The sequence below is a fragment of the Odontomachus brunneus genome, unplaced genomic scaffold (assembly GCF_010583005.1).
Source record: "Odontomachus brunneus isolate Ranch 3 - 2012 unplaced genomic scaffold, Obru_v1 Obru_scaffold_097, whole genome shotgun sequence".
Lineage (NCBI taxonomy): Eukaryota > Metazoa > Arthropoda > Insecta > Hymenoptera > Formicidae > Odontomachus > Odontomachus brunneus.
The window spans coordinates 1,011,507-1,036,533 of record NW_022639547.1 but is presented as its reverse complement, the minus strand read 5'-3'; the positions used below and the strand labels follow the sequence as shown (position 1 = coordinate 1,036,533).

Sequence of the window (25,027 nt, the reverse complement as noted above, 5' to 3'; positions counted from 1 at the left end):
TTGATGAACAATCAAATATTTGTTCAAGTTTCACAGACCCAACATTGTACGCGAAGATCGAATAGCTCCACTGAAATTTCACATTTAAATTAAGGTAGCCTGATTGTACCAGACTTGCTTATCTATAGACTAACACAACTGTTTTATCATTTTACATCAAGATTTTCCGAACTGCTTTCATTCGCTTACGCAACATCCTACCTTTTTCTGTTAGGAAATGTGGTCATATGCTTGAGTTTCAGCGCGGCTGAAGTAAGTATTCAATAATTTTGGGTGCTGTATATATTCATTTGATATGTTTGATCATGTTGTGTACTGTGTTCAAGTTGATAATAGTGGACGTTCAATTTGATGAAATTATCAGAATTATTGCCGCTAGCACGGCTCAATTGTTACACATTTATTATCTAAGTTGGACGTGTCAACGATTGCTCGACCAAAGTGACAGACTTCACGGAGCAATGTACGTATATTTATTCACTATTATTTAAGGCTCTTGGTCCTTCGCCACGGCCATCTTGATTGAAGACATCAGAGAGAATGTACGCTCCAATTTCCTACAAAATACATGGAATTAAAATGATATATCCATAAAGTGACACTCGCAATCGATCGAGCGGATATGTAAGATAGTTCTGATACTTTTGTTCTAACAATCGATAAATAATAGTCGAATTAACATGACGAAAGAAAGAACTTTCTTCACGAAGAAAGTTAGGTCACGTTAATTTTTGTCTACTGATCGTTAGAATGTGTTCGGATTATTTTACACGTCCGCTCGAATGATTGCAAGTGTCTCTTGTCTGCACAGACGTGTCAAGAACGTTACAAGCACGTCGTTACGACGTTATTACGTCGTAGCGACGTGCTCGCCACGTCCGGTGCTGTCAAGGTCATTTCATGGATATATCTTTTTATTTCTACACATTTTGCAACGTATCTTTTCATTTCTAACGTCATCAATCAACAATTTCATGGCGAGTACCGAATTCAAAACTTGCGTTAACTGACGACAAAAATATATCAATAGTTACAATTGCGACTGGTACAGGATCTCAATGAGATCTAAGCGACTGTTAAAATTCATGTTAATGCGTACTAGCAGGCCGTGTCAAATAAAAGCTGGGAAAATGTACGTGATGTCGATGGAGAATTTCAGCTCGGTATGTAAATTAACGTTATGTTGATTACTTGAATGATTTTTTAGTGAGATATGTGTAGTAGCATCATGATTTTTTTTTTTAGATCCTACAAGTATCTGTATCTTATTTCACTATGCTCACATCACTACAATAACTTTGTATACGATTTGTCATAAAATCATACAATATTTAAGGAGAAAAGAGGTTAACGCGGTTTACCTATCATTTCCAATTTCGCCTATGCGGTTTTTGGATAACAACATGTGCAATTTATTCAGAATAATTTTACCTTGTTAATGAATAAATTCGTCTTAAATTTAAACGTTCTCTACAGAAAGGAGACTGAATTTATTGCGTAATTCTCTTATTGTTGAAAATTTTATAGATACTGATGAATCGATCTTCAACGTTTTTTCCTAGGGCCGATTTTTCTAACCTCTTGTAAAACTGATGTTCGTTTCTATCGATTCATTTGTGTTCAAATTCTATTCAGGCAAAAACTTAAATTTTAGTTTAGATTTAATTGATAGAAACGCGTGCATAATAGTTAAATCATATATTTGTCTTTGTTTCTTCAAATCAGACAAAGAATCAGACGTATGATTCAATTGTTAGCTTACTATGAAGTTGAAAAAATCGGCCCCAAATCGCGTATCTATCGATAAGTCACTTCCTTTGGCTGCACGCGAAAGGCGACGACTAGCCGGTCTATGTATGATTAATCTGTGGACAATCGTGGAAGGGACGATAGACGGAGTGGGACTGGAGGCGTGACTCAAGATAAAGTTATCAAATCACGGCGGACATTCGTCATAAAATACACATAAACGAAACGCTTTCGAACAGCAGCTTCGCGAGAGCTGCTCGTGCTTATCCTTACGTTGTGAAAGTTGTCAGCGAGCACGATGGAAACGTATGAGAGAGTCCTGCTGGTGAAGTCCGAGGTTTTCGTCTTCAAAATTCCGCCAAGGTCAACCAACAGGGGTTATCGGTAAGGACGAACGTTTTTGACGTGACGTATCGCGGCTGTTCAATATGTTGTAAACGCATCCCGATGTGTCAAACGCGAAATGGTTCCGTAGTTTCTTTCTCGGCCGGGACTACCGTAACTGCTTGAATATGTCTAATGCTAAGTGAGATCGAAAGATAAATTTCTCGTCTTTGCTCAATTGCACGGATGGCGGAGACTTCGTCAACGATACATTGCAGGGCAGCTGACTGGAACTTGCAGGAACCTTCGTGGACTGGTCGCATGCGACTGGTATCAGAAGGGGATAATGTAACCATAAAGCTAGAGGACAAGATTACGGGCGAGCTGTTTGCAAAATGCCCGATTGAGCAGTATCCTGGAATAGCTGTAGAGACAGTCACTGATTCCTCTCGATATTTTGTCCTAAGAATTCAAGATGACAATGGGCGGTCTGCTTTTATTGGTATCGGTTTCTTAGATAGGTCTGATAGTTTCGATTTGAATGTTGCTCTTCAAGATCACTTCAAAAGGTTGAAGAATCGGGAACAAATTGAGAAAGAAAAGGAGAAGCCAAAGCAAGAATTGGATCTCAGGTTCAAGGAAGGTGAAACTATCAAGATTAACATGAAGATCACTGTAAGTGCTATATTATGTATCAAATTCTTGTCCTTGTTGATGATAGAACCACGAATAGTAATTTTACTTTCTATGCTATACAGAATAGCACATCAGTTTGTAATAATTTTTCAACAGTAATATTCTTATTGTCCCACTCCATTGATTGCTCTTTTGGATACAAAACAATTTTAAATTTGCAATAATTTTTCTATACTTAGAAAAAAGATGGCAGTGAGGTTTCATCCAAAGCGAGACAACGTACCAATCCAGCCATGGGTTTGCCACCTCCACCTGGTGGCGTCAAGATCGCACCACCACCAGCGAAAACTCCAACTTCCTCACCAGCACACAAACCACCGCAAAGTCAAAGTCAAGGTACTACGGGTTCAGAATGGGGCGAGTTTGCCAGTGCTTCGCAGACAGCGTCGGCACCCGCACCCACAGTGGCCAATGCCAGTTGGGTGCAATTTTAATTTTCCAGACATATGTATATAACGTAATACATGTAATATATACATAGCAACATCTGAAATAGCCGTGCTGTAAGAATTTAGGTTATACATACAGGGCAGTTTGCTCATAAGATATTGTTGAATTATCGTTACTGTCAAATGAATTATGCTATACCGTAATTCTATATTAATTAATGTGTGCATTCATATATCTTAAATGCACAGCTCGAGACGTCAAAGATAATTATAGGAGGAAGGACGTCTTTTGTGAATAGCAGAGAAAAGTTTGATGTATATTTACTATACTATACAGTGCGTGACGAAAATTATAGTAGCAATGGTGAAGGGGATAATATTTTTTCATGAAAAGCGATGGCTCTCTTACATACGAGACTCTTAGAGAGTTTTCCAAACTTGATTCATTCTTCTCCAGAAGAAGCATTCCTTCCCGATTGTTCTGTGATTGTGTAGCACCCTGTGTAATAGTATTGTACTTATAAATGCTACTTGAGAACTCTTAATATTATTTTCGGACATCCAGTGTATTTGAATAATGTGACATGATTTCTTGTACATGTAAATGTCAATATCAGATGCATTTAGTGCCTTGCACGTTGATTTGTTCAACGAATTGGAAACAAATTCGAGGCAAATTATAATAATTGATGCAACACTATATTAATATTTGGACGAATGCGGCATAATATTCGATTTACCGATCCTTTCCAACGTTCACAGAAATTTGACTTAAAAATATGTGAAAATGATCATTCAAATTCTTAATATTCAAACGGAATATGAAATAAGTATTTCTAATGAATATTTTAGGGCAGACCTGACTTATAAAGAATTTGTTTCATGGATTGAACGTTGCATGCTTGTTCGACAGGTCGAGCAATATAATACTGTCTTTTTATTAGACAGTCATCCACTGTCAATGCAGTATTAACTATAAATTATGTGTGTATGTGTGTGTACAAAGCAGAGATTAATTACTTTTATAGATTACAACTGGAGTTTAAGTAGATTATTAACTTTAATCTGATATTCAATGATTTTTTTAAATATCAATTAATTATTTTACTGTGCAGATAATTTTTTATGAATTATCCTTAGAAGCATGGTGCAATATATCTTCAGTGTATATTAAATATAACATTTGGCCTGTTAGCTAACGATTTCAGTCTTTGTAAATATTACAGAGCCTACTCTATATATATATATATATATATATATATATTTCCCTCTCGTACACTGGATGTTCGTAAAGTTTTTTGTTCAATCTTAATACAATCGAACTCCCTCTGTACAAATTGAATTTTCGTATAAATTCTCATTTGTTGAGATCAAGTTACTAGTATTTTAAATCTTTCAATTCTTTTTTTTCAAAGGTATTTCTTAGTTTATCATTTAAGATATATTAATTATCTATTAATCACACAAAAGCAATATACTACTAATAATTTGTGTAAAAAAAGCCTAATTGTATACATATGTAGGGAGAAAATTTAACTATATATTATAGAATATATATTTTGTATTTTTCTCTCTATGGATTTTAGAACACATATTTATTTTTTTATAACGAAAACGGGTTAAGAAATTCAATATCGAGAAATTAAACGAGGAAAATTTTCATCAGATCATATATATTGGATTTTGCAGCAGAATAATTAAAGTTTTATATCCAACAAAAATAATAAAGATATGTTCTAATTTCTCATTGCATATAAGCAATATAAATAAATGTCTAGGATTTTTACTTCTTTTGAATTACAAATATTTGCAGCAATTACTTTACATTTACATATCTTATGAGCATGATGCGTAAGCTATTGACAAAAAATCTGATCGATATATGTAAAAATTTGATGTGATGAAAAATAATTGCCTTCGCGGCAAAAATTAGATAGAATATTACTGTCTATGATGCGCATTAATTAGATCATAAACTGTACAATGTTATTTGTATTACTCTGCTAAATTTTAATATAAAATTTAGAATAGCCTTGTTAAACATTAATATTAGCGTGAATCTTGTTGAATGAATGTTTAGACGCGATCGCGTTACATATTGTTTCTTTTTCAACAACTTGGAGAGAATTATCTCTTGTAGAAAATGTCCCAAAAAAGTGCGAACTGACAGCGGAAAATATGTCATGTGGATAAATTGTATAAAGATATTAGTGAAGATTTATAATTAAAGAGCTATTGAAAATACGTCAAACGTAAACAAATTTTAAGAAATATGGGTAGATACTGTCATATCATATATAAGAAGATATTGTTTAATAAAAGTAAAATATAATAAATAGATGTAATAGATAATATGATAATTTAAATGTTTAGAAGAACTTTGTGTCGTAGTTAAATTTCTATCATAGGAACAATTGCTAAGATATATTTGGGATTAGATTATTATTTGAATTGAGGCAATATATTGGAAACAAAATGAAACTAAAACAAAGGCTTCATTATCTGAGGCGCAAGATGCCTGTCGAAAAATTAAAATATTAAGGAGCCTTAACAGAATAATTCTGCTGCTGTTTCACGCTTTTCTTGGGATGTCCCACAAGCATATATTGAGACACACTTTTAGTTCTAATATATAACATATGAATATACTACTTACAAATACAGAATTGCGTTACAAACCGATATACATGGAAGATCAAATTAAAGATTCGCTTATATCTATTCCAGTGTTCTGTTTGTGGTAACTGAGGAAATTGTTATAATATACCGCGTGTTTATATATATATATATATATATATATATATATATATATATATATATATATATATATATATATAAACACGCGGTATATATATATATATATATATATATATATATATACACACACACGATAGCAACTAAAAGAGAATCATTGTAATTATGATAATTACATTCCATATTTTTTATTTTCTGTAAACACTACTACAAGAATAAATATCGGATTTAAGTTGAAATTTATCGAAATTTTCTTCCAACTGGCTCTCGATAGAAAAGTCTAATATACAAAATTAAGTTATAGTTGTGATTTCTAACTAGAGAAAGTTACTGAGGAAAGCTTAGTCCAACGATTACTCGCTCATGGTAATAACATCCTGTATCCTTTTTCGACACTTGTTTCAGGTATTTCGATTTCTTGCTTCGTGATTATCTGCGCTGATAGTTTTATCCCGATTATATATACGTATATGAATGAATGAATATAATGAAGATAAAGGTCATGGGATTTTCAGCGAACAACTTGAAGTAACAGTGAAGTTCTTGTATATTTTTCCATATATTTTTCTCCGCAGATACATAACAAATAGGTAGTGCATTCCAAGAATCATTACGAATCATATTACAAATAATACTTTGCAAGGAGATAAATTGTTATGGCATCAAAAGTTATTCTATCACATGTACGAGCGACTGGCTCGCCATTAACGAATCATAATCAACAGCGTTTGTTGCGTGCAACGTTGAGACGCAAGCTGCGCATAGCCATAGCACGACTGAAATGTTTACGCTGCCCACTGACTAGAGCTGAATCCTCGTCGCATTCTACATTGTTTAATATAACCAACAGTACACCGACTACCTAAGATAACAATGAACACATCAATGATCACTGTCGCTTCCTAAATCTTTACAAAAAATAGTTAAAAGTAGCTCCTTTATGAAAAAAACGTTTAGATAGTAATTTATTAAAAGTTTAGATAGTAATTTATTAAAAAAATATTTGAGAATGATATTGAAAGCATCAATGAACATTGCTGTAGATGTTATAGATATTGCAACAATAGAAGCTGGACACCATGCGTGTTGAATTAGTTACGTACCAAACAGACGATAATTAACAACGTGTAGAAATGTATACTTGTAGCCGGTAGTGACTCTACTTCCTTCAATGCATCAGCAGCATCAGATAGATCTGGTTTTAACTCTAGCGCGTGACGCAAATGTACAGCTGCTTCTTGAAAATGTCCGTATGCCTATAATCCGAGAAAAAACGAATCTAAAAGACGCGCTTTCGAATACTCAGGATCTCGAGTTTTTTATTTAGTTGCTTCAACAGTGACTGTTGCCGTACTCAATACTACATTATTACGTTCTTTTTATATCTGGCATAACAATGCTGCTATTGTATTATCAATTACGTTACGCTACTCACTTTGAATATTTGTCCAAGTGTAAGATATTGTTCCCACGCATTGCGATCTGGAGGTTGCAATTCTAGGGACCGTCTGGCTAAATATGTTGCGTCATCCAAGTAATGCTGTACCAGCAATACTCTAGCCAAGTTTAAGAGCACCTCTGCATTATGCGGTGACACGGCGAGTGCTCTGCGAAAACATTCGATCGACTTTTGTGCATCGCCCTTTATACGCCAGAAATTTCCTATCTGATTATATAGCTGGACAGATTTCGGTTTCTGTAAATTTTTAAAGAGAAATATATAAGGAGAAAAATGAGAGACACAGATGTGCCTTTTAACAGAGAGACACTTTTTAAATAATAATTACAATATAGAAATAGGCAGTATTTTCGAATTCATATAAATGAATAAAATAAAAATAAAAAAATATGTAAATTATATTAACAATAAATACCTCTCGCTTTGCTTTCTTTAAGCGCCTCTCTAACAAGTCAATATCAACATCAATGGTCCTGCCACCATTCTTTTTAAACATTAATGCTACATTTGGCTCTGGTATCACTGGATGTTTGTTTCTGTTTACCACACCAATCAAATTGTCATAGTACGTGAAGTTGACTGGTTTACCACAATCCAATATTATGTTGTCGCATTGTTGACCAGAAGCACATGTCACTTGTTCGTTTGACACTTGTGAAGGCAGGGGAAAAGACTCGCTGATATTTTGTGTATTCTTCAACATGTACGACGAAAGTCGTCTGCCAAGGGGACCAAAGTTAAGGCTGTTTTAACACTGAATGAACAGCAAGCCACACACAAAATGTTAACTACAGAAAAAAAAAGAAAATTATGTGACATAAATAGTAGTGCTTGTGTGATAAAATTGAGAAATCTATGCAAAAACGTCAATACACAAAATAATATCAAATTAAAAGCACAAAGAAACTGGAATAAGGAGATACAATTTAATAATAAGTAACAGCAATACACAAGCACAGTGTAGTTAACTACAAGTGATCTCATTTATTGCATTTTTCTTGGTCATCTATTTTAAGCAGTAGGTTGGCACACAGATGCTGTAATATAAATGTTCAACAATTCTCAGAAAGTGCATGAAAATGATCATACAAACAACATATTCCAGACAGCAGGTAATTAAAGCACACAGGGTCTGTTTTTCTTTTCTGTGCCATATTATACTTATTGGATTGAAAATCAAATTAGCACAATAACCTGGATATCATAGAAGAAAGGGGGAAGAGAGAGAGAAATCGAGAAAAAAGGCACAGAAAACGCAGCTACAGAAAAAACGTGATCTATGGATATCATTTTATAACCTGACGATCTAATCTGGCGATAATAGCATGATTAACTTTACCTCTCTTGGTGACCAACGAAGCCTTTACATTCTTGGCAGTATATTTGTACTTTCTCATGCTTTTCCCCCGTTGCGGTCTTGCTCCAGCCTTGGCCGTTGCCGGTAACCACATTGTTAGTCAGGATATCGAAGATCGGATCGTCCTCGACCGCGCTTACGAAGTCTGTTTTCACGACTTTGTCAGCAGCGTTTAATCTCCAAGACGTCCGCGAGTTTGTTAATTTCACCTGCAGGATCAGTAAGCAAAGTGCATACCTCTCGTCGACCCATATCAATCGCATTCTTCTCTTAATCCTGCCTCTGTTTAAATTGTTTACAATCTTGCAATCGAGAAGAGAGAGATAGAAAGTGAGAGAAAAGACTCCGCTTTCACCACAGATGTCTATACGAAACTAGATTGCTAACAAGAATTTTGAACGTGTGTCACGTATGGTTTCCGGTTGCATGCGAGAAAATGGCGGCGGTCCTGTGTGTGTGACGTTGAGTGTGCAATGTGTGAGTACTTACACGTACAATTGAGTCAGCGTGGCCATTAAATTACTGTCGTAAAACCAAAAATGCCAGCATCTTATTGCATCAAAAAATGTCGTAACAAAAAAATAGATGGTATTGGACGTTATTTGCTCTGCTCATTTACAACAAAAAAATTTTATGACTAAACGTAGTGAAAATATATGACGGTAGCGGCCATTTTCTCGCATACACCGGAAACTCTATCGGATACAAGCCGTTATACGCTTTTAGATAGCCTATTAGTAATACATGGTCTATTCTTTTCAGCTGCACTGCTGAACTGATGCAATAAGTTAAAGTGAGACAAGTCTATGTTTTCTCACTCTAACTTATTGCAGTTCAGCAGTGCAGCTGAAAAGAACAGACTACTAGTTTAGACATCTGTGACTTCCACTGATCACGCGTATTACATGGGCGTCGCTTATGGTACAGATAAAATAAGTTGACCATTGCGATTGTCGAAGTATCGATACATACGGATTGTGGATACAGATGGCTCGAATGAAATGTCAAATAGAAATGTCAGGTATAAATTTTATTCTAGCTCTATATCTGACGTTTGCATCGCGCAATTTCCTTCAAATAAAAGATCCATATGATGATACGATTTCGTTACGAGGTATCGATAAAGATTCGATTAATAATATCGATCTTAGAATCGCAATAATGGTGGCGCAATGGTAGCGAATTCGAAACTTACTGGTCAATGGAATGCCTACCTCAGCTCACAAGAAAGAGAGAGAAGGAGGATTCGAAATTTAATACGTCTTTTTGGGTGCCCACACTCTTTAAGCGTTTATAAATCCCGTCTTTCCCGATTAGGTATTAAAAATTGAAAATTATAAAGGACATGTTATAGTTTAATGATAGCGTTGACAAGTACACGTGGCTGATATATTTTGTATCTATTTTTTCAGGGTTATGACGCGGGAAAGATGCCTCTCAAGAAACCGTTACGGTAGACGGCTCTCGAGTTTCTCTCTGCTAGTGCATCTTGTCAGTTATTAATGTGTATATAATGCATAGCAAAAGATTACAAGTTATAATTCAACGATAGTATTGACAAATGTAACTGATATACTTTATATCTATGATTTCAGGGAGCACCACACACGACTTGAGAAAAGCAGCTCAAAAAACTGTTACTGGTATGTCTCTCGAACTTCTCTCTATGATGCTGCATTTTATTGCAGAAGTTAATAAGGTATGTATAATTGACAATCAAGAGTCAAAGCAACAATACAAAAAACATTATTGAGGTCTATAGGTGCGAAATAAATGTTAAATTTTTTTCTATTATTTATTAATAATCTTCATTTGCACTTGTAACAAAATCGTACTTACTCACCCTTCTCGCGCCCACCTCAAGCTAGACTCATATCAGGTATCATTGGAAACTGGCGGTTTTATTCATGTTAGGTTCTCATTCAAGTATTAAATACTGATATTTTATGGAAATAATAATAAAAATAAAGATACTTTATGGAAATGCATTTAGTTCCCTTATAGAAATATTATACTAAGAATCATTTATAATTACTTATTATCCAGTATTTTTAATTTGTTGTGCAACAAATTAAACGATGCTTTCAGGCGTTTGGGTTCTTTCGCATTAATTCCAAGTCAGATTCCATCATATCTTTTACAAGATCCTGCAATGTGCATTATTAATAAACACATTAATTTAGCCATGATATATTTTTAAATTAGCGCGGAATATTAAATACAAATAAATATAAATATTAAATATTCAATGAGAAAACCTATACTTACTGCGAATGTGATCGTTGGTTTCCAACCAAATTTGCTTTTTGCCTTAGACGCATCACCCATAAGCGTATCCTGTTCGAAGCAATCGTAAAATAGAACATATAATTTATTTTTAAGTTTTATGTTCTATATATAACTCGGGCGAATTAATAGTATCTTGAATACGCACGTATATGAGATCTCATGACACGCGAGTTCGTTTTTTTATAAAACAAAGCAAAAGAATCATGCTATCGACTGTATAAGCCAGAAAATAGGTCTGTTTTTTTTACATATCACACAATTTGAATGTAAAACACACATGTGATATTTCCGTCTTAACAGTTAACACATAATCTTACCACTTCAGTTGGACGAAAATATTTTGGGTTCACGCGAACTAATATTTTCCCAGTTTGTTCATCTCGTCCTATCTCACTTACACCCTCGCCTTCCCATTTTATTGTGCGACCCACATAATTGAATGCTACTTCTATAAATTCTCTGACGCTGTGCATCTCTCCTGTTGCTATAACATAATCGTCTGGTTCTGCTTGTTGAAGCATTAGCCACATTGCCTACGTTAAATATAAATTATTATAGAAAACTTAAAGTATTTCATTTGTGTAGTGAATGTGAAAATAGAGTTACAAACTTCTACATAGTCTTTGGCGTGGCCCCAATCACGTTTTGCATCTAAATTTCCTAATTCAAGCACATCCAATAGACCAAGCTGTATTTTTGCTATAGACCTGGTGATCTTTCTAGTGACAAAATTTTCTCCTCTTCGCGGGCTCTCGTGATTGAACAATATTCCGTTACATGCAAACATGTTGTAGGCTTCTCTATAGTTTACAACGATCCAAAAGCTATACAATTTCGCGCAAGCTAAAATTAAAAAAATACTTTCTAATATACTTCTACACATTATTTGATGTAAATTCAACTTTGCATTATTTACCATATGGTGAACGTGGATAAAACGGCGTTTTCTCATTTTGTGGAATACAAACCACTTTACCATACAGTTCAGACGTTGATGCATGATAAAATTTTATTGATTTTTCTAAGCCACATATACGTATAGCATCTAATAATCTTACAGTTCCTACTGCATCTACTTCTGCGGTATACTCGCTTACTTCAAAGCTTACCTGTAACAATAGCAATGCCATATCATTTCTACAGTTTAGCATATACACATAATATTATATATGTATATGCATATATATATATATATATATTTAATAAATGTACAAACCATAACATGACTCTGGGCTGCAAGATTATAAATCTCTGTTGGCTGTACCTGGCTAATAACCTTGATCAAACTACTGGAATCAGTCATGTCACCATAATGCAATTTCATTTTACCTTGACGATGGCATTTTGGATCTTCATAAAGATGCTGAATGCGAGCAGTATTAAATGAACTAGCTCGCCTGATAATGCCGTGCACATCGTATCCTTTTTCCAATAAAAACTCTGCTAAATAAGAACCATCCTATAGCAGAGTAAACAATTGGAAATAATATAAAATTCTGTTTCGTCTCAAGATGTAGTAAGATCAGTAAAAACAAAACTGATTTCTCTGGTATTTTTATCAAGGAAAAATTATTTCAATTTTTAATCAGATGTCACTATATCATTTACATTAGTTATAAGTTTTATAAGTTTAGTTAAAATTTTTCTCCTTATTTAGCTTTATTTTATAGAGTACAATATTATAATAAAATTAATTTATTAAGATTATAATTTAAAAATAGAGCCTTTAAAAATAGAATAAATTATTTAATTGGGAACAAAAATTAACTTACTTGTCCCGTGATACCTGTTATCAGAGCAACTTTTCTGTTATCACCGGTTGCCATGTTGTTTAGCCACGTCCTACGATCGAATGACAATTGATAAATTAACGTTTAATTTCCTTAATTTTCTCTTTCTTTTTTTTAAAAGATTGACTATTTTTTAGATGTTTCGAAATTCATTTAATTCTTATGGATCAATGGACTTTATACATATAAGACGTTTTCCAATACATACGCGCATACACTGTACTGTGTACATGTAACACACAGTTTAGTTTCTAGCTGTAACACCAGAGTGCATTACATTTCCACATTCCCATTTTACGAATAACATAAGTATAATAGGTATAAAATTTTAAACAGCTATAACGTTAAGATTTATAGTATTTTATAAGGTGTACGTATCATCTTCACACTCCACTTTGAAAGCGAAACAGTGAGAAGGTTATGTCTGTATTTTCATCTGAGTTGCTAGCTTCGACTTTATTTACTGCCATCTGTCGAGTAAAGCTAAAAGTAGTTAAAGATAGAGTGAGAAGTTGCTTTTTCACTCTATCTTATTACAACAAGATGACTACTCTACAGCTGTCAAACAGCTGTTAAACAGCTGTCAAATAGCTATCAAATATCTGTCAAATAGCTATCAAATTATTATTATATCATAATAATATATAATCTTTTTATTTTCATCGGTTAATGTTGGGTTAAAAGTATATGCCTGATAAATTAAACTATTTATAATTACAAAAACACGAAATTACACTATTGACACTTGTTAAAATTTTTCAATAAATCGAAATGCAATCAACATTTAATGTTTTGAAACTCAAAAAAATAGACTTATATCACTTTAATAATACATGGCTCATATATATATGGTCTGAAAGCTAACGGCAACAGAGAATGCGTGTATCTCGCAATAAATAATATTTTCAGGAAGCGAATAACTCTGGTAAAAAAAGCTTATAGAGAATGATAGAATAAAATTCTATCGTTCTATCGTTTTCTATCGTTTTGAATATGGATTTTGGTTCGTGAATTCACAAATGTAAATAGTATTCTATCGTATACAAAAGAAAACAATAGATAATAATAGAATTTCGCTCTATCGTCAGTTTTCTATATAATACAAATAGAACCTGATTCTTATAGAACCAGATAAGATACGATAGGATTTATATCTCGCGAATACTGACGCGAATACTGACGCTTGCGGACGATAGAGCTTATAGAAAACAATACAAATTGATAGAAATTTTATCGTTCTTAATCGTTCTCTATCAACTTTTTTTTACCAGGGAAAAGCGCTGAACAAATTATACTATGTAAGGCTGCAACTAAACTAGCATCACGAGAGGACGTTTAATATAAGCGTTCACTGTCAGAATAGTATCATTATTATACGACAATGTCATGATAATTGTTTTACAAGTAAAAAATTACTGTTTTACAAGTTTTACAAAAAACTAGATTTGCGTTTCCCTTGTGGACTTTCGTAAGATATTGTCGATGCTGAAGATAGTAGTTTTGGCAATAGGTTCCGAGGAATCTGTGCATTTTACGTCTTTCATCTTGAAGCTCTTTTCGTTAACTTCAACAACCACACGCTGTGTATCTTGAAGTTTCTCGTGGGACTGCGTCAGTCCGGGAAAGAATTGGGCCTGTAATCATACAAAGCTGCGCCTTAATATCGTAATCGGTCGTGGACACGTCTTTGTGTTTCTCAAAACGCGCTTTGAGAATTAAAACGCTAAGCGGTTATTTTTTAGCGTTTTCATTTTTTAAATTACGAAGTTTATTTGCTTAAGCCAAAAAATGCTTAAAATTATAAAAAAATGTAACATCCCAGGTAGCGCAGAGAATTAAAAAAAAATTAAAAAAATTCAATCGTATGTCACCAATTCTGAGTTCATCTTCAAATGCAAAAAGAATTCTTTTTGCATCTAAAAATGAACTCAGAATTGATGACATACGACTTCTTTTTGAAATTCTTTTTGAATTCTCTGTGCTATTTGAGATAACACTTATATCACGCGGTAAGACACATTCATAGTTAAATTTTCACGCGATTTATCTGTACCGTTCATGAAAAATTTAATATTGAATATCACAATTTTGCATATATAATCCTGTATTTTACACGGGAGCAACACTAGTATTAACCAATATTCTGATGCACTCTTTTGCGAAAAGTGAGTGATTTCTCGTACCGACGGTTCCTCTTGCTTCTCTCGAGGGAGAAGCCGCTGCTGGCGTCTTGTTCTGCGTCGTCTGTAATTACCGTGCTCGAACATCTCGCTGGCGGACGGATCCAAAGTCCAATAGCTGCCCTTTCCGATCGAGCGACCATCCTCTCCGTCGTTGTCCGTCCCGGTCTTGTCCCGCGGCATCTTTACGAAACAATCGTTCAGACTGAGATTGTGTCGAATGCTGTTCTGCCAGCCTTGACGGTTTTCCCTGTAGTACGGGAACCGGTCCATGATGAACTTGTAGATGCCGGAGAGAGTCAGCCGCCGCTTCGGCGTGGAATTAATGGCCATCGCTATCAGAGCGATGTACGAATACGGGGGCTTTTCGTAACGCGGCGCCGTCTTACAGGCGACCGCAGATGTTGTCCAGGTGAACGACGTTTGGCATAATGCCGGCCAGGAAGCGTTGGCCCGTAGCATCCCTGGAACAACGTTCGCGAGCCCGTAGACATGCTTGATCGCGCACGCTCTGCTGAGTATTTCCTCGCTCACAGGAAAAGCGCACCAAGACTCGTGACACCCACCGTTCCTCGCGCCATCCAAGAAACCTCGAAGCTGAGGATCACCAAGGTCCGGTTGCATCGGGAATCTCTTTGAGCATCCGAGACGAAGGACCAAAGCAGATTTGTTGAATGAAATCACGAAGAACGTAGAATTTCATGCGGTTTATCTCGTCGCCTCTATACTTGCGGCAAAACGCGGCTGGAAGGTTCCAGCGCGTTGTCGTAATTCGACAGCCACCAACTATTCAAACTTTTTTTCTTTGTTCTCCTTCCTTGTAGTACGCAAAAAAAAAAATAACTCGGATCGTTGTCGCACAGAGAACAAAGTTGCGAGTCGTAGCGACCTTATTATCGAGACGAGGAAAAAGCGCGGACTCCAGCGAGACGTCGGCGTATTCAGTTCTCGAGGTAACGAAGGATGTTTAATTTGACACGAGAATCTCTAGAAGGCTGGTCCAACCCCGCCCATCGTGGTTTTCCAGGGAACTCCCTGGCTCACTCTCTTCCTCTCGCTCCTTTGTGGGGAGGAGGTTACCTATTCGGGACCGCACTACATGTTTTATTGCTGTTTACACATATGCTGTTTCAACACCCACGCCGGCCGTAACCGCGCCAATATATAAACAATGTTGCGGTAATTATATCGGGGCCAAACGGTTTCTTGGAAGCTTCTTCTTCTTTCTCCTCCTCCTCCTCCTCCTCCTCCTCCTACTCCTCTTTTTCCTCCTCCTCGTTGAACTTCCTCGCGACCGACGCAAAAGCAACGACATTTATTTGTCGTCGTCGAAGCTAGCGAGATTTCTGATGACTTATTTTTGTTAAATTTTTAAAATAACAATATAGATTATGTCGCCTCTCGAACAAAGAGAGATGTCGATTTAATTATATTCGTTGCATTTAAAAAGGGACGTTGAATAGAAATATATTTGTGTTAAATTAATTAATAGCTAACGATCTTCACGCATTTTGTCGGCTAAAAATCACGTGACTTTAGGAAGAATAACATAAATGTTGCAATTTGACTACCTAACGATTGAATATTGCGAAATATTAATAATATATTTATATTTAATATTTTCTCAAAAATTTTAGAGAATCTTTGAAACTTACTGATTATTTTATTTCTTATTATTTTTCGATCGCTGATAAATTTTGACATAAACGTTAATTTTGTGTATTACTAATTTCATTAAGTATCTATTAAGAAAAATGTAAAACTGATCGCGTATTCTTATTAGTTTAGTCATTACGACATTATACCTTATCTGTGCGGACAACTATCGGGTGGTCATAACAGTTGATGACGCGAGAGTAAACAAATTGGCAGATGTGCGTGTAATTCTCTCGATTTTTCCGAATCGATTGAAAGGCGGCACTTCGAACACGTGATTGTCAATGATAAACAATGACAGTATTTGAGAGATACAGAAGGATCCATACCATTCTTCGTGTTTATTAACTCACAAAAGAAATATACAGACCCGTGCCCCTATATCCTCGATGTATTGACACTTATCGATATAACTGACCGGGAAATTTACTTTTTGTTTCAGATCTGGCTGAACCTGTGATCAGTAGGTGTGGTTGCAGAGAAATGCAGTTTTGACGGACGTGGATGTTATACCGGAGGATCCGGTTCAGGTCGAACAGGATTGGTGCAAAGACAGGTTTACAGACTTCCTGTACTCTGGTATTCTTTTAATACTTTGCGATCAAAAACTGAGATATAGTTGTCGAGTTAAAAAAAAATCATAAAAGGTTAATACTCTTATATCTACAAGTATTTTTTTAAGCCAGTAAGTCTTGTAACTAATCGACGATGTTATATTTTTCGTTTCAGAATGCAAAACGTGGGCAATCTTGAGTTTCCGGTAATCGGTGAGTCGAAAATAAAGATTTCAGGTGACGGGTTTATTAATTTTTATGTGTACATGAAATCAATACGACTATATGCATTGCGTCTATATGCATTGCGTAAGACTTGATTAGATGGCGTGCAAGTTTGTGGATACTTGAATGCGATATTATTTAAGAAACATTTGAGGGACAAATAGCGCGCAGTAGTGCGCATTTATAGTATCTACTTTGTATAAAAAAATGAATCAGTTTGTGGTCATACAGTGGGAAGCTCAAGTTCGTTTGTCAAGTCGAATAGTATTCCCTTCATAGCTGCTGGATTGTCCTTTGGCACCTGCGCAATATATGTGATCTTTTAAATAAATTAAATAAACGTAAATGTAATTAAAGAAAAGTTTGCGAAATAAACGAGTATATATAGAACTTCGTACTTGAGCGAAATCTCGCAAATTTCACGAAGTGATTCAACAGTGCTAAATCATGCGTGACCGTGTTGTGCGTGTTACTTCGAAACTGGACATCACACGCATGAAAATTTATGACTCTAATGAAATTCATGTTGCATAAGTATGAGAATTAATAGCTCCGTAGCGGCGACGAATATCTAACGCGCGCATCTTGATTTAGGATTCCCCTCGCGATGAATTGATCTCCCAAGTATGGTTGGCGGCTAATAGATGCCGAACGGGCGCAAATAATAAAAGAGAAAGTGCTTCGCATATGTACGTGCGTACCATATGTCCGGCTCTGTTGATCCAATACACGCTGAATTTATCTTGAGACTTTACGTAGCCCTCGATGATGTCGTTGACGACGAGCGGATATCTGACCGCGTTTTTCCAGGTGTTGGCCTTTTTCCACTTTAGCTTTTCCACCCATTGGAGAGTGCCTGTAACGCGGGGGATTATACGAAAGCGGTAGGAAAACAGCGCGACGAAACGGCGATACATGACAGGCGACACACAGTGGAGTCAAATGAAGCTTTATGTTTCACACACAAAAAAAGGCTCCGAAACTTGGACTGATTTCGATGCTTTTTTTAGTGAAAGTTAATGAAATTAAGAACAACTTTGTCCAGTTAGATTTTTGTTCTTTGCTTTATTCTTGCTTCCCTTCTTCTAAATCAGAAGAAGGGAACATGAAGAAGAACATGAAGAACCGTTCTGTGTTAGATTGAGGAAGGGATTTTTTTAATCAAACAGTAAATAATTCATTTCATATCTCATCTAATTTAACATCAAGCACACAGATATTGATTTGTCTCACTAAATCTTATCTTAACTTAGCAAACGAAATTGCTTGAAATAGTATCTAATTTTAATAAATGAAAGCTACCGAATTAAGTAAGACTAAATTATTATTATGTTATTAATTTGTTTATTGATTATTGTTTTTGAAGTAACAAGTTCGGAGCTTCTGCATGTTTGTCGGAATTCTTTGATTGAAAAAAATCTTTAAATCTAATTTCCTTATGCCTGATTTAGAAGAAAAGGAACAAAACACAAAAATCTGATTTGACAAAGTTGTTTTATATTCTAATTAGTTTTTATTTAAAAAAAAGAAAAAACATCGAAATCGATTCAAATTTCTAGACTATAGCCTTTTTTGGAACATGAAATTTCATTTAACCCTACTGTGCAATAGGTCGATCAGTTTTTCACCGATTTTCCACGGTGTTCGGCCGTGAAAAATCGCGTTTGGGAGATTTCCATGATTGCTCATTCCAACTCACCTGGCGTGTCAACGATCAGGTCCAGTTGTCCGGTATACACGAACACGCGCAAGTCGGTCTCGTCGAGTAACATCTCCACTAAAACGAATAGCTCGTTTAATCTTCCACTAAAATAGGAACATCCGTGCGAAACATAGAACAATTTTGCGGATTCGTATGTCTCTACATTAGAACTGATTCAGTAACTCTTGTAACGGTCGAGTTTCTCACACACGCTCTCAAGAACAATGTGTCATTAATCCACGTCGGTTTCTTTTTCTCTCTCTTCTTTCATTATTTCTTTTTTCTTTTCACTTTCGCCTCGACGATGCTCCGCAGTAAGCATGTTTTGTATTTGATACCTTGGCGAGTGGCGGGTTTCATAAAATCCTCCTTCAAGTAGAAGAAAACCAAGTAAGACTGCACGCCGTGAGTGACTTGCAGATCGAGCGCAGTTTTTACCGGGCCATTCATCAATTTGTCGAGTGAGAAGGTCTCCATTTTGGAATCGGATCGGCCTGTAGCTTCTGCAATTGAACTCGTAAACAAAATTAGGTGTTTACTATCAGGTCGCCTTGAAAATAAGTACTGCGACTTTTCTTCTTTATTTTGCTTTTCACAAGTATTCATAAAAGGAGTTGACGATGACAAAAAACTCACGTGCACGTGTAGATCAGGTTAAACCAAACAGAAAATTTTTCTACTATTTTGCAAACAAATACGTACTATTTTGAGTTATCGAAAGAAGATAGGCAAATAATTACACACAATCGTTCGCCAAACTTCTTCAATTAATAAGTAAAAAGTCTACGTGATTATTTATAAAATAGTAGGAAACATTTTTGGTCAATTTAACCTAATCTACACATGTATGAGAGTTTCATGTGTATCGTTAGGTACTGATACATCCCTGTATATCCGCTGCCTTCATAAAAAATTACTTAGTGTGACAAAGTGGCACACATATACAGCAGTTCGAATTACACAATTGCACTGAGAAAAATAGTTTTGCTAATTTAACAAAATCCGTAACAAATGGTCGATAATATAGGACAGCGAACAATTCCTTTATAGAAACAAATGATTTGTTGCTTTCAGTTTGTTGTTGTAACGACATTTCTGCAATGAATACTACTAGATATGCTACTATGTAGGTAATCCAACAAATCATAAATTTGATTTGCTAGCGATGCAGAAGTCAGAAATGAAAAGTGACATTCAGTTGTATTAACAAAGAAATATTTCTTTCTGTAAGAATTTGGAGAAAGCAACATATTATTATATAAATATCTATTTCTTCGAAACCGCTCATTTATATTTATAATGAATTTTGTACATTTAACAAACAATATTGTATCTCAGGCAATGTATGTCTAAAACGACAATTGATGAAAAATGATTTTTCTCAGTGTGTTTACCTTCGTTCGTGAGCGACTTATCCAGCGGTTTTGTGTCTGGGAACCAGTAGTGGGAAAATGACTCGAAAGTTTTCTTTGTGAGGACATTGTAGAAATCGACGTCGTAAGTTTTTTGCAAAATGATGTTTTGTGTGTAAGCATAATATTGAGTCGCCATTGCCCATTGATTAGTCTTGACTTTGCTTTCCGTCTCTTTCGCTGCTTCGTCGATTTCTTTATAACTTTCCGTATCGATTATACCCTAAGCGGTACATATGTGTGTGCGTATTAGTTGAAAAAATTTATTTACTTAAACACACGTAGAAGCATAAAAATTTTAATAACTCTAATAATGCAAATATTAAGACTATCTACCATGCTGAGTAAAAATGGTGCCCATGTCATCACAGAATCGATAGGGGAAATCCAAGCATCTCCGAGTGCGACTCCTTTTAGATTGCTTTTGATAGTGCCAGCCTTTTGCGCCTGTGAAACATTCGTGTCAAAGACAGATTCAGAAAGAAGAATTCTTAGAAGGAACAATTAATTATCCCGATAAAAGCACAATGACGAAAGGATTAATCAACATTTCGTGTCTCTTACTCGATACCAAGCGAGGGCGAACTCGGCCCCCATCTTTCCACCGTACGACTCGGTGGTGATGTACGTTGAAATATTTTGGAAACTCGGTAATTGTTTGTAGAATCCACGCATGCATTCTACGAGATCGCTCGCAATTTGCGCGTTTGTCTTCACAAATGCTGACATACTTTCAACATGACTGTAACCGGCCCCGACGGGATTGTCGATGAAAAGGACGTTGTAGTCTTTGACCTACGGGAAATAAAGATAGAGGATCACCCACGCTATTAATTACAGATTTGCAAATTTATCTCGACCGATCGTTCTAATCGGTCAAAGCTTTTTTTTTATTTCACGTTTTTGTTGGATGTAATCGATTACCCAAGTGTAATTCCTCGGATTCAATTTGGGATCCAAAGGACCCAGCTCCTCGAAATTCCCAAATGACGTCGAAGATGCACCCGGTCCACCTTGCAACCAGATCACCAGTGGTTTGTCGTGATACGTTTTAACATCCGCCGTGGTGTAGTAGAGCCACCAGAACATGTTCGCGGAGGGACGCACTTTGACAAAGCCCCATTCTTGTTCACCAGGGCCGAAACCTTCCCTCCCTTTCGTCGGTGAAGGAGTTTTGTTATTAGCGAGATATAGATGATACATAAAAAGGTCGCGTGAGACGTAATGTTAGCACCCAAAAAATACAATCTCATGCTTAGCGGGATATTCTTATATGTGACCTCAAGGGGATTCCTTTGAAACTAACAAGTAAACCTATCCAAAAGTTATACAGGTTACAGTAGATTTAAAATATCGGTTAAAATTTCGATTAGAATCTCGGCTAAAGAAATGTAGAATGGTTCGTGTCTCAGCTATGTCGATTTTGTTCAAATTTTAATTAAAATTGCCGGATTTCTCTCGGTTTGGCCGAGATTCGGACCATTTTTGACTAATTTAGATTTGAAATATTTCGTTTGGAATCTCGGTTAAAGAAATTTAAAATGGTTCGTGTCTCAGCTATGTTGATTTTGTTAAAATTATTTAACTATATCTTATATTTCAATTTTATTTCTTATGCATTTTTGTTGCACTTATTGATAAAAATGAGAACATTAAAAAGCTATAAACTGCACGTAAAATTCAAAGTCAAAATGAAAAAATATGACCTAAATATTTTTTGTACTTCTATATTTGTGCCAAATTAGAAGGAAATCGGAGTGTACCTTTTGGATAGGCTTACTTGTAAGAGAAAAATATTCTCTCCAAGCAGAATATTATTCTCCTCCTTATTAAATGAGAAATTGATTTTTCTAGCAAAAATTTTCGCTTAGAATATGAGATTGCATTGAAAGAGGATAAAATATATAAGAAATCGTAAATATTTATTCGCTAAGTACACTAATAACATGTTCATTTGTAATATAATAAAATATTTTTCAAATAAAAGAAAACACTTATTTTCTTAAAACTTTGATAACACCTTAGCTTTTCATAACAGCAATTATTTACTCTGTTTAAATAAAAGAATTTAAATATGTTGTTAGTACCCAACAAAAAGAAATATTTACTATTTTTTAGATATTCTTCCTTTTAACGTAATCCCATATCCTAAAAAAGAATATCTTGCAATTAAAATTCCTTTTTTGGGAGGTATTAAGATATTTTTCTTTCGGACTTAGAAGAATCCTCTTGAGGCGATATCATAAGAGGATTTCGCTAAAAATGAGGTTATATTTTTTCAAGTAGGATTTTCGCGAAGACTTAATGAGATTCGCGCTCAGAAATTTAGCAACCAGCTGTTGCAACTTGGACTCGCAAATCGTTTTCAAGAAGTTTATCGTTATCCGCGTATCTTCCTGCTTTCTCGGATCTTTCGCGAATCGCGAAATTGCCGTTGTTATCAATATCGCCTCGAAAGTCGCGACGTGAAGACAGGTAGCCGAAGTGGCGTGCATTTACCAAGCCGTATAGACCTAAGGTGTATTTGCCGAGCTTTAAATGAAATGACAAAGTAAACTCCCGTGTCATCACACACACGACGGATCACTAGGAACGCAGCGCGATCGTACGCCTCGTCTTGTCGCTTATTACGCGACAAACGGTTCGATAAACTCGCGGTGGCAAAAAATCTTATGCAATTATGCAAGGGAACGAAATTTCAGCGAAGCTATCCCCGTACATTCGGCAGGCACTCCGCAAACATTTCGTACACTTGTTATCTCTCTTCGTGCACTCGAGTGCGATTCAATAAACGGCGAATTCACTTTCGAAAAGATTACTTCGGCGGATTGAGAAATCCCATTGACGTAACGTTCGTTTGCTTCATCGTCAAATCCGGGTGTTTATTGCCACATTGCACACGATAGATACAAATGCTTGTATATCGGAGAAAATACCGGTCCGATGATCTTACCGATACTTCCGGAGACGAGGCACAATATGGCGAAAGTACGAAAGAGTAAGCTCTGCATTCTTGCTGCGATTTCAACTGATCAGTAAATTACACAGTGATATTCTTAATATAGGTCTGTCTTGTCTTTCTCTTCGAAATTTTCTCAAGATTAGATACACCGGGGAAGTTGCCGACAAAGAAACAATGCTTATTGGTCACTGAAAGCGGATACACAAATATATTGATAAGATATCTGAGTGACCATGCTGCTCTAGATGCAGTATGCTTATAAAAAAGATTACGTCTGTTCTTCACTTTCCGGTAATGGATCTTACTCATTTTTATAAAAAGACTTGCAGTTTATCGATAATCGTTATCGGGAATTTTAATTCGAGATTCGACGAGACACATATCTTTACTTAACGAGAGATATCACGAACAAAATGAATCCTGAAATGCTGAAAAAAGCGAGACATTCTTTCGATTTCGACCGATACTCTTTCCGCTACGAACCGTGTGCAATTACCCGAGCAAAAATCTATCTAGTAGAGCAGATTTCAAGTCTAGTAGCTAGATAGTAATGACTAGATAAGTTTTCTAGCCAGTCATTAGCTCGTGACTGGCTAAATATTCCTACTCAGTCTTTTGAATGTCAGGACTGTCTAATAACTATACCAATTACATAGATAGTGGCTAGATGAAAAAAATTACACAGTAACGGGATAGAAAATCATCGGTAAATCCTGAATAGAACTTGGACATCAGAACTGTCTAGTAACTGTACCACTGATAGTTACAAGTTATTTTCTTGTATTTAGCTACTAGATAATTTTTCTAGTACAGCTAGGCGAAGTGAGCGTTATATTCCTAGCTAGTAGCAATATAAGACCCAACTTTTCTGTGTCATTACTAGACAAACATTAGATTCAATTTTTGCTTGGGTAATATCAGTTATCAGCAACGAATGATTCGCCGAGATTCGGGACCACACAGAGATTCCGCGTCAGTGTCAGGCATTAATCGATGAAAATTTTTTCTGGCTAAAGTAATCGGTGAATCAATAATAAAAATTAATCGTTATATATGTAATCACCAATAATTTAGTCGATTGAGGAAATTAATTATTAATCGGTGTATAATCAGTTATGTCAAAATTAATAATTAATTAATAATTGGTTTCATCAATCCATGAAATTATTGATGATTTTATACATTGATTAATTTTGTTTACTGATTTGCAGATTATTTCGGTCAAGAAAATTTTCATTGGTTAATGTCCAACACTGCTCCACGTTGATTCAGGAAAATTTCCTGTGAAGCTATCGACGTCACTGTTATTTAATAGCTTCGTAGAAAAAGAAAGAAAAACAAATAAGGAAGTTGGAGAAAAATAAAAAACAAAACACGTAAAAGTACCATCCTAGACATCCTAGACATTTTTATTATTCTAGTTTTAAAATATTAATATTTAAATTTTCAACATAAAATATATATACAAGTATTGGATATATATATATATATATATATATATATATATATATATATATATATATATATAT

The 25,027-nt window shown here is 35.3% G+C and overlaps 6 protein-coding genes and 1 long non-coding RNA gene across 10 annotated transcripts; 3 read left to right on the top strand and 4 right to left on the bottom strand.

Annotated features, from left to right (window-relative positions):
• The first annotated feature begins 112 nt into the window (after positions 1-112).
• LOC116848692 (odorant receptor 2a-like) lies at positions 113-1,464 on the top strand. Its single transcript, XM_032825025.1, has 3 exons — positions 113-463; positions 1,031-1,163; positions 1,246-1,464. The coding sequence occupies exons 1-3, from the start codon at positions 306-308 to the stop codon at positions 1,294-1,296; spliced, it is 342 nt and encodes a 113-aa protein (XP_032680916.1). The 5' UTR covers positions 113-305; the 3' UTR covers positions 1,297-1,464.
• A 421-nt stretch (positions 1,465-1,885) lies between these two features.
• Positions 1,886-5,153, top strand: LOC116848689 (NECAP-like protein CG9132). Its single transcript, XM_032825022.1, has 3 exons — positions 1,886-2,133; positions 2,352-2,748; positions 2,949-5,153. The coding sequence occupies exons 1-3, from the start codon at positions 2,048-2,050 to the stop codon at positions 3,201-3,203; spliced, it is 738 nt and encodes a 245-aa protein (XP_032680913.1). The 5' UTR covers positions 1,886-2,047; the 3' UTR covers positions 3,204-5,153.
• A 1,288-nt stretch (positions 5,154-6,441) lies between these two features.
• LOC116848686 lies at positions 6,442-9,119 on the bottom strand. The gene is made up of 5 exons (XM_032825015.1): positions 8,711-9,119; positions 7,787-8,090; positions 7,348-7,608; positions 7,016-7,168; positions 6,442-6,774 (listed from the first exon to the last, which is right to left on the bottom strand). The coding sequence occupies exons 1-5, from the start codon at positions 8,989-8,991 to the stop codon at positions 6,631-6,633; spliced, it is 1,143 nt and encodes a 380-aa protein (XP_032680906.1). The 5' UTR covers positions 8,992-9,119; the 3' UTR covers positions 6,442-6,630.
• Positions 9,120-9,955: 836 nt separating this feature from the next.
• On the top strand, positions 9,956-17,521 carry LOC116848694. The gene is made up of 5 exons (XR_004378999.1): positions 9,956-10,045; positions 10,141-10,219; positions 10,324-10,427; positions 17,086-17,290; positions 17,373-17,521. It is a non-coding gene; the product is annotated as an uncharacterized LOC116848694 (long non-coding RNA).
• Positions 10,498-13,280, bottom strand: LOC116848687 (GDP-mannose 4,6 dehydratase). Of its 3 annotated transcripts, none has more exons than XM_032825016.1 (9): positions 13,016-13,280; positions 12,790-12,859; positions 12,234-12,476; positions 11,934-12,126; positions 11,628-11,860; positions 11,335-11,550; positions 10,997-11,065; positions 10,764-10,875; positions 10,498-10,664 (listed from the first exon to the last, which is right to left on the bottom strand). In XM_032825016.1, exons 2-8 carry the CDS (start codon positions 12,841-12,843, stop codon positions 10,813-10,815), a joined length of 1,071 nt encoding a protein of 356 aa, XP_032680907.1. In that variant the 5' UTR covers positions 12,844-12,859; positions 13,016-13,280; the 3' UTR covers positions 10,498-10,664; positions 10,764-10,812. The 3 variants fall into 3 exon arrangements, with proteins under 3 accessions (XP_032680907.1, XP_032680908.1, XP_032680910.1); XM_032825017.1 differs by having other exon boundaries at positions 12,234-12,460; positions 13,016-13,279; XM_032825019.1 differs by having other exon boundaries at positions 12,234-12,457; positions 13,016-13,279.
• LOC116848688 (fork head domain-containing protein FD2-like) lies at positions 13,616-16,129 on the bottom strand. 2 transcript variants are annotated; one of them, XM_032825021.1, is made up of 3 exons: positions 15,554-16,129; positions 14,991-15,451; positions 13,616-14,441 (listed from the first exon to the last, which is right to left on the bottom strand). In XM_032825021.1, exons 1-3 carry the CDS (start codon positions 15,609-15,611, stop codon positions 14,247-14,249), a joined length of 714 nt encoding a protein of 237 aa, XP_032680912.1. In that variant the 5' UTR covers positions 15,612-16,129; the 3' UTR covers positions 13,616-14,246. The 2 variants fall into 2 exon arrangements, with proteins under 2 accessions (XP_032680912.1, XP_032680911.1); XM_032825020.1 differs by having other exon boundaries at positions 14,991-16,125.
• Positions 17,429-23,660, bottom strand: LOC116848685 (retinoid-inducible serine carboxypeptidase-like). The gene is made up of 9 exons (XM_032825014.1): positions 23,490-23,660; positions 21,461-21,690; positions 21,101-21,331; positions 20,873-20,983; positions 20,519-20,759; positions 19,463-19,627; positions 19,122-19,199; positions 18,124-18,278; positions 17,429-17,723 (listed from the first exon to the last, which is right to left on the bottom strand). Exons 1-9 carry the CDS (start codon positions 23,545-23,547, stop codon positions 17,646-17,648), a joined length of 1,347 nt encoding a protein of 448 aa, XP_032680905.1. The 5' UTR covers positions 23,548-23,660; the 3' UTR covers positions 17,429-17,645.
• Between the last annotated feature and the right edge of the window lie 1,367 nt (positions 23,661-25,027).